The sequence below is a fragment of the Purpureocillium takamizusanense genome, chromosome 2 (assembly GCF_022605165.1).
Source record: "Purpureocillium takamizusanense chromosome 2, complete sequence".
NCBI lineage: Eukaryota > Fungi > Ascomycota > Sordariomycetes > Hypocreales > Ophiocordycipitaceae > Purpureocillium > Purpureocillium takamizusanense.
Genome location: NC_063069.1, coordinates 5,084,156 through 5,101,636, shown reverse-complemented (window position 1 = coordinate 5,101,636; position 17,481 = coordinate 5,084,156). Strand labels below are relative to the sequence as shown.

Below are 17,481 nucleotides of genomic sequence, written 5' to 3'. Positions count from 1 at the left end.
GTACAGTACCGTGCAACCGCCCTGGGACGTGTAACTTATTAGTGGCACCACGCGCTGGGCTTGTGTCGCCGCCAGCGAATCCGGCCAGGTTCCGTCGAAGCACCGCGACGCCGTGCAGCTTTCCTGCTGCTCAGCCTTGGGCCGGCAGTTGAGTGCTCACTTCCACGTGCAGATTACAAGTCCCAAGGTAGGAGACTGCGGGTACGATTTCCGCAGGCTCCCACGCGCGTCCCCTCCACGCTGCGAAATCATCATTGAGCACACGCTCCCCTACCCTATCGCATGGCAAGGAGGCTTCAAAGGCACGGGACGGGACGTCAGTAAGCTAGCAGCGCCTTGTCCAGGGGGTGGGTGCCTTGGATACCTTGCTAGGCGCTTGAGGTTGGCCGATGGGCGTACCAGATCAGGCAAGGTAGTAACTACGTTAGCTAGTAGCAAGCGTGGTCTCATCATTGTGCGCAGCGTCGTGCTTGCGTCCTGCTCTTCAGGCTAGGTAGACCGACCGCTTATGCCCAACAAGACACACTTCGATGGCGGAGTCTGCATGTACGGCGCGCCAAAATGGAGGGAGTTAAAAGTCTGCAGCGTTACCTACATCATTAAGGTAGACGCACTATGATGAGGGTCTTGCCCATCCATGTTGGCGGTCGTTACATGTCGAAAAACAAATGCAACTCCCGTCTGTATTTTGCCGCAGTTAACAGCAAGTCGATACTCCAGACGCACCCCGACTCAAGCCAGTGCTTCATTTCTCGGACAATACATCACGCGTACCCGTCGAGTCCAAGTCGAACGTCAAGGTTGTCGCCTACATGGCGTTTATTGTGGCGAGCGACATGCTTATATGCTGAAAGCCTCTGTACCAAAAACTCCCGTTCAAATCACCCTTTTTATGAAGTCTTTCACCCAAGATTGCCAGAAATACAGACACACACCCATGCACCCGCGCTGGTTCCCATACAAAATACAGTTGAAAAGTACCCAGATCCCGTGCGCCAGTCGCTGTCAATCTCATGTACGATATTGTTATCCGCTGTAGGAGGATGGAAGTCGTCGATGAAACGTCTGCCGACTGATGTGCGGCCATTATTGATGCCGGTCGTAGGCTAAAGATGAATTGAGTCGTAGTAGTGCGACGAGCCAGCTCCTCGCTCTATTAGTAAAAATGGTGATGATAGTGCTGTTCAGCCGGCGCCATCGCGCGACTGTAAGAACTGGTGATTCTATCGGATGATTTGAAGATACGTCGCTGTCGGTTTAGAAGCTGAAGAGCCCACTCCTCCGCTTTCCCAGCGGATACACAATCAGGGCGCTCATGAAGAGGCCCACGCTGATTCCAATGGCTACCTGGATGACGCTGAACAAGACGTTGAAAGCCGTGCCGTCCAGGCTGCCCATGGTCTTGGCGCTCGTGTCCACTGTACTGTTGCCGCCCTGGGTCCCGTTCCGCGTGATTTGATCGGCAGAAGTGATGCCGGCGAGCAGTGAACCGCCGGCGGCCAGACCAGAGGGGACTTGCACGAAGATGGCCGGTAGCATGGCCGCCGCCGCAAGACTGTAGCCCACCTTGCGCTGGTGACGCCGTGGTTTCTCGAGAGATCCGGCACGCGACTCGACGTCGGACATGGACGGCAGAGACCACGTGTCGGCCGTCGGCCGCTTCCTGCGGGTGAAACGTGGCCGTACCTTGTACTCCCACCACTCGATAAAGTCCAACCACAGATTCTCTACGTGCCGCCCCAGTCGCGAGTAGAGGTTGGCAAGGATGCCAATCGTCAGTGCCCCGAGCATGTTGGAGATTTGGCTGTTTCCTTCAAAGTAGGTGCTGCAGTAGCTATTGACGCAGAAGCCAGCCAACGCCATAACGGTCATGATGGGCGTCTGTTTCCACTTTGCCTGGTTTATGATGCAGAGGCAGAGCGTGAAGCCGGGCACGAACAAGAAATACCAGCCGCGGTTGAGGGGATCTTTGCAGTGCGTGTCGCTGGTGGCGTGCTTGTCCATCATCCCATAGAGCGAGGCCCCGATGGTGATGCCGTATCCCAAGAAGAGTGTGTAGATCATGGCATAGACCATGCGGACACTGCCAGAGACGATGTTGTGGCTTTGGAGCTCGAGCGAACTGCAGAGCACCATGTACCCAGGTAAGATCAAAGCGATGCTGCTCTGTGCAAGTGTGCTAAAACAAAACAGCTGTCCGCCGTTGATGGAGCCGAAACCGCGAGCGAGAAACGACGTAATGACGGCGGCCGACACTTCGAAGACGTGGGCGTACAGTTCATTGCTCGGTGCAAAGACTAGCTGCAAAAGACCGACGATGCAGCCGAGAAGAAACGCAATTGGGAGATCGATGAACCGGCCCTCAAAGGCAAACGGTGCCACACACGCAGAGGCAATGCCATACATGGGCACGCGGAACCAGGTGCGAAACTTGGGTTGGCGCTTCATGACCTTTTCGAGCCGTTCCGTCGCTTCCTCCACGCCAAGCTTGTCGTGGACGACTTCCTTGTAGATGTTATGGACGTCTCTGAGCTTTCCGAGGTCGATGCCCTGCGGCTCGCGGATGACCTTGACCTCGGTAGTATGGGTGGTGCTGTCATCGAAGCTTATGATCATGCAAGATGGCATGTACAGAAACTGTCCTTCGATTTCGAGGACCCGGGAAGACATGGTCATGTACTCCTCGAGGCGGTGCGTCGGGGCACCGTACAGCATGAGGGCGCGACATAGCTTTAAGAGGTAGCGATGCCGCGAGATGATGCCGGCGATGTGAACGGTGACACGGATCTGCTCCTTCTTGGGCTTGTGAAGCTTTTCCTTTCTCAGTCTGTCGGTCCATTGATCATGAATCTCGCTGGCCGCGGGGGCGGCGAACATGGACGACGACTTAATGAGCTCGGTCAGGGACGTCGTCGAGTGATGCGCCCGACGGTTGCTGAACAAGCCGCTGCTGGTCCGCGAGCGGGGGCCACCAGCTGTGGAAGGTGGCCTTGAGGGAGACCTGGACGAGGGAGGTGACGAGTGAGGCGACATGAGAGGAGTTGAGGGGTTGACAGGCGTTGTGTATCCGCTGCTGTTGTTGCTGCCAGCGCCTCGATCATGGTCGTGGTAGAGGCGGAGCAGCGAGGAGAGGATGCCGCCACGATACTTGTCGGGGCGAGGGACGTAGTCTTGGGTATAAGCCTGGCTGAGAACGGGGGTGCTCGTGCCGGACGAAGCTGGTTCACGATGGAAAAGGTCTCTGCTCCTGTCCCGTCGCGTGTGGGACCGGACAAGCGTCTCTGCGACCGCCTGGTTGTCGACGACGCGGCCACGCCTGTGACTGTAGGGGGTGCGGCGATGCAGGTGGTCCGGACGAACCGGCGACGCCATGACGCTGTCATCTGCCGGCGACGTGGTGTGGTCATCAGCATTACCGATCAGCGGCTGCTGGAATGAAGCCTCGAGGTCTTCCGAGTTGCGTCTCGATCCCGGGGCGGAGGCGCTCCCCACCGACATGGCCAGTAGGGTCGCACGCTGGCGTGCGTCGTCCATGGCGTGAAGCTGCCGCTGGCTGGTCCGTTGCTCCGCCCAGTCCGCCTTTTCGCGTTCCTCTGGAGCGTCATAGCTCGTGTTGCGTCTCAGTGCTGGCCTAGGCGTCCTGGGGGTGGACGCAGCAGGAGGGGAGGGCTCCAGGATGGCAGGAACAGGCTGTATGCGCTCCTGATGCTCCCTCTGCTCCTGCTCGTCCGAAAGGACCTTGGTCAAGGCCATCCTGAGCTCGCGAGCGTCCGGAGCCCCGGGGGGCGTGAGGACGGCGGCAGAGAGTCGAGGAGAGACCGTGGGAGAGAGAAAAGGGTTGGCATGACTGGACGCGGGAGGATCGAGGCCGTCGGCAGAGTGGTCACCGGCGCTGCCACTGCTTGAATGCCACCCTACCCGCTTCTTGGGCTTGGGGTTGGGCGTAGGCACGTCGCTGGCCGGGCCGCTGTCGTTGGTTGGCTCGCCGGCCATGGCGTGCGTGGTGAAGCAGTCTGTGGTAATGGTGGTGGTGGCGATGGTGGTGTTGGTCGCCTCCTGAGACAGTCTCAGAGGGACGTTCACACCCCAAGGCACGACCTGGAGATTGTGCAGGGCTCGAGGACGACGGACATGCAGCGAAACGGTTTAGGGGAGAGAAAAAGGCCAAGGGAGGAGAGCAGAGGCGACAAATATGGCGAGGAGCTGCATGACTCCTCGAGTTTGGCTGTGGCGACGGACGGGTAGGATAAGACGAGGGCCCGTCTTTGCCAGGTCCGCCGTCCGCCAAGGGGACGAAGGGACCACAGAAAAGCATAGATAGAGCCGTTGCAATGCAGTACGTGCGTGCGGAGGTACGTACGTACGTAGCAGCGGAACTGGCTGGGTCGAGGAAGCAAACTCAAAGAGGATCGGCCATCAGTCGGGGCCCGCGAGAGTCCCCGGCGATGGCGAAATGTCAAGTAAATCGGGCTTTTGTGGGCCGCGACGGACGACATGCCTGCGGGTGGCCCGTCGATAGGCTGCTGGGCGCGAGGCCGTCGTTTTTTTTTGTGGGAAAGCCGGCCGGCGCTGCCATCTCGCCATGGCAAGCTTTTCGTGTCGGGTGGAGGCCGACTAGCTTTGCAAGCTTGAACCCTTTGTCTTTTTTCATCGCGGCCGCGCACAACAGCAGTCGTCCGTCTGTCCGTGGTGGTGGTTCCACCCCAACAAGCAGGGCCCGCTGCTATCGCCGCCATCGATCGCCATCACCAGCCAGGCAGCCAGCTGGCTAGGGGGAGGGGACGAGAGACGCAAGACGAGGGACGCGGGAGGACACCACTTCGCGGAGGTGGGCGGACGTCAGTCCTCCCGTGGGCGGCGTCGTACCCGTTCATGCCGCAGCTCCCGGCGTGTCGTGCCTTGTGCCTGACAGGATGGACTCATTGCCGCCCGTGCACTCGGGGGTGTGCCGAAGCGAAGCCCCTTGACGCCTGCCGCCGATCCGGGTTCCCCTCGCGGCGACCGACCAAGCATGAATGACATGGCATGGTGGTGGCGGCCCTTATCAAACGCTGACTACTATCCTAGGCCCCGAGGTGGTGCTCACCCGGGCGCGCGTCACCGCCGAGGCATGCCTGCAGGCCGCTTGATGCTTGGCGGCCGGCCTGTGGCCGCTTCGTCAGGGCCCGTTGAGAGCCCCCGGCCTGTCGTCGGCGGTGGGTTGGGGTGGTGGAGCATCACGATGCTCGATGAGCATGTTGCAACACAACACGATGCAATGCAATGCCACTGCGCTAATGTTAGTACTGTGCAGCGTCTCGTGCGGTGAGGAATCGAGCGCGACAGAAGCCAGCCCATAGCGATAACGGGCATCGAGGTGCCATGCGCATGTACGTACGTACCGGACGAAGGTTGGGGCTAGTAAACCCGACGGACGATGGGCCACCTCATGGTGGGACGGCCACCAACTTGGCTGTGCTGCACTGCCGTCGCAGGGAATGGAGCGCGGGCGGAATGCGCGGGCGGGGAGGGAACGGGTTCCGGCGCCGGCGCGATGGCTGTAGTACGTGTATTACTTTGTGCGGCCCCGAGAATCGAGTCACAACGCTGCCTTTGACCGGGAGGACGACGACGACGATGGGGCAAAGTTTGCCGCAGTTGCTCCTTCGTCCTCGACACATGGGAAAGCCCCTGGCCGTGTTTGGTCGGTCGATCGATCGGTGCCTTGGATTGCAGGCTCCGACAGGGACGCCAGGGCAGGGCACCTGGGCAGTGACAGCCTGCTAGAGTGGCCCTTGTAACCAGCGTAGATGGACCGCAGATGGACGCAAGGGGCGGGCGGGAGCCGCCCTGAAAGCTCTAGGGCCCAGTGGAGTCCCGGCGCCTAACGGTGCGGCCCCGCCGCTGCCGAGCTGCCGCCAGATCCAGCCGTCAGTTTGATCCATCCGTCCCCTGTGGCCCCTGTGGCGTCAGCGGCCAGGCGAGCAAGCGCGGGCATCGAGGGCTGCCCAGCCCGTGCTGTTGAATCCATTCAGCACATCATGCCCTCTGTGGCGCAGGGGCTCTCAGGGATCGGCAACTTATGTGTCGTCCATCCACCTAGCATTAGTAGAAACGAGTTCTGCCGCATTCATTTAAAAGAGGGTCTACGCAGCTCCGAAGAGAGCTGTCCTAATCCCAGGTGTCTGGAAATGTCCTGTCCGCTGTCGGCTTGCAATGCACCGATATGCTGATAACCGCGACGTTCCATGCACGTCGTGCTATCGCAACAGATTTTGGTGGCGGCGGAGCCATCCAAGTGCGTTCTGGGCTGGTTCCACAAGCAAGGATGGCGCATGCGTTGGGCAGCATCTGGAAGGACCGCAGAAGACGCCACGCAGCCACCAACGGCACGTGAACTGCGGACAGGGTCAGCCCTGCCGGCAGTGTCAAGTCATGCGCACAAAGGACCACGACCAGTCAGCCCTCTGGGACCCCCTGTGTGCTGTGTGTCTGTCTTTCTGTCTGACTGCTGCTGGTCTTGAGCTGAGCTGAGCTGGCGGAGCTCCCACCGGCCGTATCCCACCGCCAACGATCAAACCGTGTCATGCCCCTCCGATCGTAGCTACTTCGTACACTAAAGGCAGATGCCCTGTCGCGGGCAAGCCGCATTGGGTAATCCGGGATGATCTATACCATGGACACTGCCCGCCTGTCCACATCTCGCTAAGGAGAGCTGTTGTCGTCTGGACCGCCCTGGAAGGGACGTGCGGGGATCATCGTCAAGGTCGATGCGCCTAGCACCTACGAGCGCAAACGTATTACGACCCACGACATCTAGCCGCACCCACCGCGAGGCGAAGCATCCATCTTTCCATCCGCAGCCATCAAGCAAAGATGCTGGCCGGAGGAGAGGAGGCTGGCGCATGCGCGGCGTTCGACGGCGGCGCCGGACAAGCAAACACGCATGGATCGGGCCCCATCGTGAGCTTCCCAGGCCCATTCTAGACAAATGCTGGGGTGTCAGCACGGGTGCGACTCGAGTCGGCAGGCGGTCCTGAAACGGCGTCCGTCGGCAAACTGCGAACCCGAGGCTCAGCGGACGGCGCGTCGTCGTCGTCGTCGTCGTCGTCGTACGTCGGGCGCGAATTGTTGCAAACAATCAAACAATTCATTTCTCAAACAGTAGGGTCGCAGGGTTTGCTGTAGGGGGCCATGGTCAGGGCCGAGAAGTGACGCCACCAGGTTGTGAGTCGCGTCGAATTAAAATGACCTCTATCAAAATATCAAAACGTCAATTTGCAGTTACGTGCGAGTCAAGTCCAGCCCTGAGGCCGTTATGGCCTGCGCCTGGACTACAGGTATACCTCTAATGTGCTGTACGTACCTCGTACCTAATGGTACCTTGGTGGTGTGGCTGTGGCCATGGCGCTGCTACGTAATCAAAAGTTTTCCTTCCTTACCTAGTAGTTACCTCATTAGTGTTCTCAGCCCCAGGTCTTTCTTGTCTCCCGTGCACCATCCATCGCCGCCTCTTTTGGCACTATCCGAGTCAACCGTCCATTCGTCCATCCAACATGCGTCCTCGCCAACAACGACGCCGGCAGTTCCCGTCCACATTCGCGATACGACCGACTGCCGGCACGGAAACTGTCGTTGGTTCTACTGGATCTGATTTATCCCTCATCGTCATGCCGTCAACAACGGACGCGCTTCCCGCTTGACTGAAAGCACCGGCCCGCCATACCGAGCATTGGACGCCGTAGCACGATATTCCGCTGCGCTTTGCAAGGCTGTATCACCATCCACTTCTGGGGTGGATAATGTCTTTCACTATCCATCAGCTCGGCCCTTGGCGCCATCCGCCAGCCATCTTGGGGCCTTTGCTCTGACGGCGATCCGGACCATGAGCCGCAGCCGCAGCCGTTAGGGAACGATGCACCCGAGGCCGAGACGCGACACGGTCATGTTCGCCTCATGGTCGCACCTATACATACATACACCCATAGGCAGCCGCGACTTGCTGCTGCCGCATCAGCCACCTTCTGCCGCGTGCACCCGTGGGAAGCAGGAGATCGCCGCGAATTACGAGTGAACACTAAGTACGGTCGTTAGGTAGGTTCTTCCCAGCGCGGTCCTGAGTCCAACTGGGCTGCAACGGGCCGGTCTAGAGACGCTAGGGTGGGAAAGGAGGCGGCTGCGGCTGCAGTGCAAGCGTGCAAAGTCGAGCGCTCGTGCCCGGACCGTCGCCTCGTTCGACCCTCCGAGGAGCCGACCTGGCGTCGTCTTGTGTCTGTCATGGTACCTGCCATGCAATTTACCCCAGTCCAAGTCCCCAGACAGCCTCGCGACCAGGCCAAATTTCGCGAAATGCCGCTCGCTTGCACGGCGCCATATGCCAGCTAGTGTATATATGAAGGAGAATCGTCGTCTGGGCAGGTTTCGTAGAGAGGCTGGCCATTCCGTCCCGGCCTCCACCTCCTCTTCGCCCTCCTCGTCCCCCTCCGCCTCTCCCTTTGCGTATCGGAGCCAGTAGTTGTCGTACCTCGTCGTCACCGCAGCCTCGACTTACGTAGTAGCGCGCAAGAATGGCCAACAAGCACGAGATCCCCAGCGCGCCGGGACGCGCGGTTCCCATGCGCGTCATCGTGTGCGGCCTCCACCGAACGGGCACCTCGAGCATGCGCCTGGCCCTGCGGCAGCTGGGTTTCCACGACTGCTACCACATGGCCACCGTTTTCGAGAACCTGCACGACCACCCACAGCAGTGGGTTCGCGCCTACGAGGCCAAGTACCTCGGCAAAGGGTCCTTTGACAAGGGCGACTGGGACAGGCTGCTGGGCTACTCGCAGGCATGCTGCGACGTGCCCGCCGCCCTCTTCAGCTGCGAGCTGGCGCAGCTGTACCCGGACGCAAAGGTGGTGATCCTCAACCGCGACCCGGAGAAGTGGTACGACAGCGTCTCGGCGACGGTCAACAAAGCCCTCCGGCCCACGGGCTTCTTCAACGTGCTCCAGCGCATCTACATCTACCTGCTGGACCCGGGCATGCGCAACTGGGTTCGCTTCACAAAGGTCATGGGTATGCTCGGCATGCCCTTCGACCACGCCAACGAGCACGACAAGGCCGTCGCGTGGTTCAACGAGCGCTACGCCGAGTTCCGCGCCAGAATCCCCGCCGAGCGCCGCATCGAATTCTCCGTCAAGGACGGCTGGGCGCCGCTGTGCGAGCACCTCGACGTGCCCGTGCCGCAGGTCCGCGACGAACAGACGGGCCAGCTCGTCGAGGCGCCGTTTCCGCATGCCAACGACCGCGCCTCCTTTATCGCCAGGTCTGAGCGCAACCTCGCCGCGGCCGTGCAGCGCTGCAACGCAAACCTCATTGATTTCCTTGGTAGGGCTTGTCTTGTGGGCTGCCTGGGCTACGGCGGCTTTCTGGTGGGAGACGTGCCTCGGCGGTCGTCTCTGAGGAGGGAGCGATTACGCCACTGTATGTGTCGAGTGGTTAGTATCACAAGTCACTTAATGTCCCTACCGCCGTGGCTGCTACTGCAAGGAGGGAGGGCCCTTGAGGCTGTGAGGCTGTGAGACTGTGTGACGCCTCCCGGCTTTCCGGTATCCCCATCGGCACGCGCGGTGTGCTCGCACACACGGGCCACCGAATCGTGACGCCGTGACCATGTGATTGGCTGGGACTCTCCGCTGCCGATTTCCAGACTGCCGGCATGGTGATACAACGGACTTGGATTGTTGGGCGGATGGTATTTTGCAAAGCAGGTACCACAGACATGGCGCATTGGAACACAACCAAAAAGATTTGTACCGAGTTGGGCTTTTCACCGTCGGGGCTGCAGCTCGGGCCGTACGATGCCGTCTCCTTCAAATTTTCATACTCCTTGCTGTGCTTCGTAGAGAACGCGAGGTGCTAAAGTATGTAGTATGTCGTATGCCCAATCGCGATCAAGGTGATGCTGCGGGATCGCGATGGTCCATGGTGACGGGGCTGCACACCAGGATGGGTTTGCCCGTGACGTCAGTCTGGCAGGTGCCGGACCAAGCGCTCCTGCCTCCCGGATGCCTGTACAAGCTTCAGATGAACCACGCCATTTTTACGGCAGTCGTGGCTTCTCACCAGCATCGCCATCATCATGAGCTATTAATTGATACGTAACATCGGCCAATCTCAAGCCAGGCTCCTGCCTCTGTTGTCGTTCTCATTCAGTCGTCGCACCCGACAGAACCGGGGCATACAGCAGGATGCAGATCCGCTCATCGCGGATATCCGCCTCCATCTCGGACGCCATCCTCGCCGATTACGGCTACAGCGACGACGGCGACGGCGACGGCCATGACGATAACACCGCCCACCAGCGCACAAAGGCGCCCTCGCCGTCGTTTCCCGGCAGCCTGATCCGTTCCGTCCTCGCCTTCTTCTCCCTCTACCGGCTGGGCCTCGCGCGCTACCGCCCCGCCGACTTCCTCACCCTCCGCCACGAGGTCTGGCACATGGACGAGGACGATTACGCCGCCTCATTCCAGCGCCGCGACACCACCACCACCACCTCAGAAGGAGACGCAAGGGGCCTCGACTCCAAAGGCGATGGCGGACTCGTCCCCGTGGGCGACCTTGGGTACAGCGGCTCCACCTTCTTCACCACCCCCGACGGCCGCTATCTCGTCAAGTCGCTGCCGCGGCGCTTCGAGCACCGCTTCTTCACCCACGACCTGTTCGGGCCCTATGTCGCCCACATGAGGCGCCACCCGGGCAGCCTGCTGGTACGCATCACCGACATGCCCTACACCCCGCGGCCGACGCTCGGCGGCATTCTCGGCGTGGCGCCCACGCACCACATCGTCATGGAGAACCTGCTGCACGGCAGGGAGCAGGCGAGCGACCCCGACGACTGGGAGACGTACGACCTCAAACCCAACGACTACTTCTTTCCGGAACGCGATATCGCCGATGGCCGCCTCGCCCCGCAGAGTGTCAAGGACCGCCTCGTCGACGACTTCCCCGGCGGCGGTGTGCTCGTCGACGCCGCCATGAAGCGTCAGCTACTCGACGTGCTCGACGCTGACACGCAGCTGCTGGCCGACGCTAACGCCGTCGACTACTCGCTCTTCCTCGTACGCTCCCCCGGCCCGGCGGCCACAAGGTCCTCGACATCCGGGCCTGTCTCACCATCGGCAGCCGCTACCGAGGACGCCTGGCGCGCAGGCGTGCCGTCGTCGAACGGGCAGTGGGCGTATCGCGCCGTGGTGCTCGACTTCTTCTGGGCCAAGCACAAGTTTCGCGCCAAGGCCATGTCGGGCCTCGTCTCCGCCTTCAACCTCATCGCCGACAAGGGACCCATGAGCATCACGGCCCGCCCTGCAGAATACCGGACCCGCTTCCTCTCCATGGTCGACAATCTCGTTTCGGCTGCGGGCGAGAGGGGCGACGGGTCCGGCCTCGGAGACAACGGCGGACCCTCATCATCATGGCGATGATGAGTGGAGAGCAGGAGGGGTTCGACGCGCAGGGGCAGTGTCTGTTGGTATTTATCTAGGAAAACGACTATGTGCCAGGGGCCAATACGGGGCGGGGAGTCAGCTCATTGTTTGGGCAGCATTAGTGATACCAGACTCGCGATTGGGCATATATATGACATGCACACTCACCCGTTCCACTGCACGATACTGCCGTGTCACTACGACTTGGAGCTAAAAATACCATAGAAGTCTAATGAGCAGGAGATGCGACGACGAACCCTCGTTCCCCCGTGCATGCGGGCCGCTTGCGCTTCTGGCAGCAGCGCCTGCCGTGCGAGCCGTGTTATCAATCAGGACGCAACGCCAGCATCGGCACGGTGGGGTGTCCCTGTCCGACATATGGTTCCTCTCCCTCTCTTCCCCGTCCCACAGCAGCTAGCTACTACTGCTAGCTACTACCGTGTAAGTGCAGCTCGAAGCCGCTCCACCTGCACCAGACCGGACCAGACTGGGGGGCACAATTCCTCGCGAACGGCACACACAAAGGTTCCAAGTCATCATTTCGGTAGCAACATTGCTGCGTCGTCGTCATCGTCGTCGTCGTCGACAATCGCAGATAGATGCAGGACCAGATGTCGTAGAGTGAACAAGGGGGGGCGGCTGCAAGGTACGAGGGACGGACCCACCAAAAGCGTCGTCTGAGGTGCGTGGAGGAGAGGAGGGCGTGCGTGTCTCTCTCCCACTGCCACCATCAATTGGTACTGCACTCCCTCTTTTTATTTTCGTTTTCCCTTGGCGGAAGGGGAATAGGTACGAGGGGTAGGAGAAAGGCTCCATTGCCTACCGTTCACACCGTGTCGTGCACGAGGCACAGCAGAGATTTGCGTGCGCGCGTGCGTGATTGCTTTCTTCCACATACGTACTTTGTAAAGTTAGTTGCCTGTTGGGTCAATCGTGCTCCACGTTGCGTACGTGCTGGGTTGGAGCACCAGCCCTGATATGATGGTCGCATAAGTTGGCGTTACGGAACGGAGCCGGGGGGGGGCGTGTGGATGACTGATGGACTGAACACATGAAGAGAGGACATGTTACGTACTTGTCCGTCATGAGCGACAAGATGAGCGAGACATTACGAGACCGGGAAGGGCCGGGGGAGACTGGTGAACGTTTTTTTCTTTCGTTCCTTTTTTTCTTCTGTTACACAGTCTTTCATTTTCTTTTGTCTTGTTGCCCGATGGCTTGATGCTCATCGCAGGTCTTTAAATTGCATCTAATAAAGTCTGACGTGTAACTAAAAACATTGACAATCTCTGCTTATTCTCATCCCCCGTCGAGGGCCAGCAGCGAACGTAAGTGCTACTGTATAATAACAAAACCGTCCACCGTAGTGCGTGGAAAGAAGGCTAGGGACACTACTCCTACTACTAGCGGGAGAACCTGTGATATGATATTGGGGGAAACGGCGCCAAAGGCGGGGGGGGCGTGACGGGGGAGAGAACGGGTGTGTGTGGGCGTGAGTGCGATCTGAGACCCTGAAGAAACAGGCACCCGATCTGTGCTCAACAATGTCTCGCAAGCTCTCCCCAAGCTCTCTTGGAGCTCCTTCTGCCCCGCACGTACTACGAGCATACCCAGAGAGCTCCTCCAAAGTTTCTGTCTCTCTTCTTCTTCTTCCTCCCCCACCACACCACACCCTCCGAACCCCCACCATCATCCCCGCGAGAGCAGCCGCTCATTGGTGGTCATGATGCTGGTGAGACATAGAAAAATATACACCCGGAGCTTTCTCTTCGAGCTTCTTCCGAGCTCCCCCGCCAGGCTTTGGAATGCAGAGCCCTTGCGAGAAAAAAGGGGGCTGTCTCGGAAATGACATGAAAGGAAAAAATGACAGAGAGGAGGGCAGACAAGAATCAGAATGGTCAGGCTAGCTAGCTAGTAGTAGTAGTAGTAGTAGTAGTAGTAGTAGTAGTAATAGTAGGGGTCATCACCGGAGCTTTGAGGTGGGCGTCTTTTACGAGGCCCGACTTTGTGGTGACCAAGGATGGATTGTTTGTCTGGCTTACTACTTACTGCTGTCTATGTGTCGGCTGCGGCAGCCGGGCGAGGAGCAGATTTCTATGATACATATTTCCTTGGCCCCTTTCTTCTTCTTCCGTCTCGCTTTCGTCGCTTCACAGCACGAACCGGCATCGAACACGCCTGCACTGATTCCTACCCACCCTCCCTCGTCTGGGATGGGAGATACATCCGTACACCCTCAGACGTTGGCGAAATCCCACCTTGTGGCTGGTCAACACCACCACCCTTTGCTCCCTCTACGACACATCATCATTCTACCCGTTTTCCCGCTTTAGCCTCGCCTTCTCGCACAGCACACGCCCCCCTTCTTCTTCTACGTACTTCTTCATCTTTCCGATCTGCCCGCAACCACCACCGCTCAGTGAGTGCCAGAAAAACGTTCCGCCTCAAACAAACACCACCACCACCACCACCACCCCCTACCACCGTCTCAGAGTGGGGGGTCAACGTCATTTCGCGACAAAGTTACTCCAAGACACGATGCGTGCCAGCCATCGACGGCACGGTCCCACGTCGCATCACAGCGGGCATATCTTCTTCCTCTCTCTCTCTCTCTCTCTCTCTTTCTGGTCATCTTTTCTTTTTCTCTCTCTCAGTCTTCCCCACAAGTCACAGTGACTGACTGGCTGACTTGTTACGTAGTGTAAAGAGACTAATAAAGGTACGTAGTGAGTGCGTGCGAGAGTGACAAGTCAAGAGGGCGGGGGTGGGGTTTGGTGGGGGGCTTCTCCCATCCCGGATAGTCTGGTCCGGCTCTCATGCCCACTACGTTAGTACCACTACGTGCGTGATGAAGGTATCAGGATACGGTGGCGAATCGGTCGGGAGTGACCTGCCTGCGTGACGGACTAAGTAGCACACGAAGCAGAAGCATGTGGTGGTGGTGGTGGTGTAAGGAGCACGGGATGGGACGTTCAATATCTGGCACAACCGGCTCAGTTTGTGTGCTTTGGTTATTCACTCTACGGGTATAGGTCGATTTGCTCAAGCATTCTAGCACATACGACTATAGCCACAAGAATATTCGGGATCCCATCTAGCTCTTTAGCAGAATTCGACGGACGCAAAATTTAGCGCGTTAACTTTGGAAATCTGGGCCCACGTTCACTGCCACTTCCATCGCCGTACGAGGGGCTGAGTCTAGAAGAGGAGCAATTTGAAGAATGGAGCGACTTTTCCGACACGAGTTCCATGGTCAAAGTGCATCCCGGCCCATTCCCAACCCGCCAATACCTAGCTTCGCCGCCGCATCAAGTGATTCTCCCCAACCGCGGGTTAACGAATTCGCAAAGGAAAATGGGTTCGGCGTGGTAAGGCACAACGGTTCCGAAAGTCGGATGAGGAAGACGCGATACATGTTTCAGTGTGCTCGATATGGTCAGCCTCGCCCGTCTACTAGGGGTTCGGGGCTTCGACAAAAAAGGTCTCGTTAGTGTGGTTGTAAGTGGAAAGTGATCGCGGAGGCCCTGGAGCATAACGGCTATAAGTGGACTTTGAGGGCGTTTGCCGATCCTCAATACTATCGACACAACCATGAGCCTAGTATGAGCCTCTCTGCCTATCTAATTCATCGGAGGCTCATAGATCCCGTTAGAGCAACAATTGAACCCCTAAGTCGGCGAGTGGGCATAAGAGCGCGAGATGTGCGTGGGATTGTTAGCGAAAAACATCCTAGAATACTCTTCACGAGAAAGGACATATATAATGCATGGTCGCTCTTAACACGCAAAAGACTTGACGGCTTGTCTCCTATAGTTGCTTTGATTAAGTTATTTGACGAGAGGGGGATCTCATATATCGCCAAGTGGTCTGAGGCGGAGCCTGGTCGGCTTATTGGCATTGTATAGACATTTCCATACTGTCTCCGAATGTAGAAACGCTTTCCTAAGACGATGAGCTTCGACAATACCTATAATACGAATCGCTTCAAAATGCCGCTTTTCCAGGTCACAGGTCAGACCTGCCTTAAGTCTGTCTATAATGCGGCATTTGGCTTAGTAGACAACGCGAGGCGCGAAGGGTTCCAGTTCCTCGCAGAAGGAATAAACCATTTGACTAAGAAGCACGAGATTCTAATGCCCGACTTAGTTATCATAGATTACGACAAACATATGAAGGCAGCTCTTGACGACCAGTTTCCCGACAGCCAGCAACAAATTTGCACACACCACGTTACCTCCAATATTCTACTCAATGCCAAGAGGAGATGGAAGACTGCAGGGGAGGGTCGAGATACCGCTGAGAGTAGTTCTGGGGTTGAGACGCTGGCATGACTAAATTTAGGGGACATCAACGCCGTCCTTTCAATGGAGCGACAAAGCAATATGTCACTAAAGACGGCTGCACACCATCCATCTCCCACAACTACTGGGGCGTTCTTGAGATGTGGAAGTCCGTAGCATTTGCAGAGACCAAGGAGGAGTATGAGAGAGCGTGGGCGGATTTATGCAAGGAGTTCAAAGACCAACAAGCTATTTTGACGTATCTTCACAAGACCTACCTGCCCGTTTGTGCACAGTGGGCTTACTACTGCATCAAGAGGTATCGGGAGAAGCCCGTTTCTCACAGTGCCAAATATAGCCGCGAATATCAGCCCAGTGCCCAAGAGGAGAGAAGCAGTGGAGATCAGCGCCAGACTCCGAGCGCGAGGGACTTCTCGTGGCTTGATCTTAATCATCCAGCAGAGGTAGGGGATCAAAAAGCCCACGGTCATAGCGAAAGTTGAAGATACCTCAATGATCTGGGTTTGGGAAATCTTGTGCGTCATATCGAACGACGGTGTATTCTCATCAGTGATTTGGCAAAAGAAGAACGAGCCAACCAACAAACCTGATGTCAGGGGCAGATCGGTCAGGTAGGCAAACCGATCCTGCCTAGAAGGCAACAGCTGCTGCCTTGCAGGCAGCAGCAGTAGCTGGAGTATTATATGGCCAACCCCCTTCCAGCGAGAAGTGGGGGAGGGCCAGAGATCAACAATTGCATGAATCGCCCCGTTCTTCACTCTCTGTTTCGTTGTGCATGTGCGCCTTACAGCCGCCTTTGCGTCGGAACAGTCGTTTCCTGACCATTCTAGCCGAGTTAACGCAGCCCCTCCGGGCGGAATAAAATCATTCATTCATTGGGTAGACACAAGGCATTGGGTAGATGAATTATATAGTTTTCCTTAACCAATCATGCACTCGGGTTGTCGTCCGTAAACCGCTCCGACCTCAAACACCGCATCACCTCGATAGCCGAGAGGCGTTTCTCAAGCTCATATGCAGTCATGTCCTGAATCAAGCGGGCATACTCCACGCGCTGACCGGTGGATAGATGCGCTGCCTCGAGTGCCAACCGGCTCACAATCTTATCGGGTTGCTGGTTCTCATACCACCATTCAGGTTCTGTATGTTCTGGTATCTGCGCCGGTTCGCAGTAGCCGTATTCTGAGAATTTGAAGCTCCCCCTCCATTGGTCAGGTAAAGGACCGAGATGTTCAACAATGGTACCAATGAGGAGCTCAAATATCTGGAAGAATGCAGGGAATAAGATCGTGCTGCTCTGAACCTGATAGAGAAGGCAGGCAAGGTGCCAGACATCCCTTTTGGTTGAAGGTAGGTAGCCAAAACAGAGTTCAGGAGGGAAAAAATCGATTGGAACTCCAAGAGCGACATAAGCGGACGATCTGCGAAGAAGGCTTGGCCAAAGTCGACAATGCGAATTCGCGTAAGCATTGAACAATCTAGACCTGAAAAATCTGGGGATTTGACGACTTGGTTTGGTGCATGCGGAGAGCGCGATCCATTCAGTAACCGGAGATTCTCGGTCTCGACTGGGCCTAAAATATGGAAGATGCGGGCGGCAGACAGAGTCTGAACATCTGGGAAGTCAAATAGAACATTAGATGCAGTGAGATCTGCGAAGAACATGTGTTAACAAAAATCACTATAGATGTCGGTCAGTGAAACTCACCACCGTGGCAGATTCTGTGATG

General features: G+C 57.6%; 3 protein-coding genes across 3 annotated transcripts; 2 read left to right on the top strand and 1 right to left on the bottom strand.

Moving 5' to 3' along the window:
* Positions 1-564: 564 nt before the first annotated feature.
* JDV02_003335 (uncharacterized protein) lies at positions 565-5,582 on the bottom strand. Its single transcript, XM_047984460.1, has 2 exons — positions 5,382-5,582; positions 565-5,268 (listed from the first exon to the last, which is right to left on the bottom strand). Exon 2 carries the CDS (start codon positions 3,991-3,993, stop codon positions 1,258-1,260), a length of 2,736 nt encoding a protein of 911 aa, XP_047840434.1. The 5' UTR covers positions 3,994-5,268; positions 5,382-5,582; the 3' UTR covers positions 565-1,257.
* Positions 5,583-8,080: 2,498 nt separating this feature from the next.
* JDV02_003334 (uncharacterized protein) lies at positions 8,081-9,936 on the top strand. The gene has a single exon (XM_047984459.1). The coding sequence runs from the start codon at positions 8,547-8,549 to the stop codon at positions 9,543-9,545; it is 999 nt and encodes a 332-aa protein (XP_047840433.1). The 5' UTR covers positions 8,081-8,546; the 3' UTR covers positions 9,546-9,936.
* A 71-nt stretch (positions 9,937-10,007) lies between these two features.
* On the top strand, positions 10,008-12,893 carry JDV02_003333 (uncharacterized protein). The gene has a single exon (XM_047984458.1). It carries the CDS (start codon positions 10,215-10,217, stop codon positions 11,445-11,447), a length of 1,233 nt encoding a protein of 410 aa, XP_047840432.1. The 5' UTR covers positions 10,008-10,214; the 3' UTR covers positions 11,448-12,893.
* The last annotated feature ends 4,588 nt before the right edge of the window (positions 12,894-17,481 follow it).

Bases quoted from the DNA above. Each gene is read 5' to 3' on its own strand.
- JDV02_003334 (XM_047984459.1), top strand. From the start codon at position 8,547: ATGGCCAACAAGCACGAGATCCCCAGCGCGCCGGGACGCGCGGTTCCC.
- JDV02_003335 (XM_047984460.1), bottom strand. From the start codon at position 3,993: ATGGCCGGCGAGCCAACCAACGACAGCGGCCCGGCCAGCGACGTGCCT.
- JDV02_003333 (XM_047984458.1), top strand. From the start codon at position 10,215: ATGCAGATCCGCTCATCGCGGATATCCGCCTCCATCTCGGACGCCATC.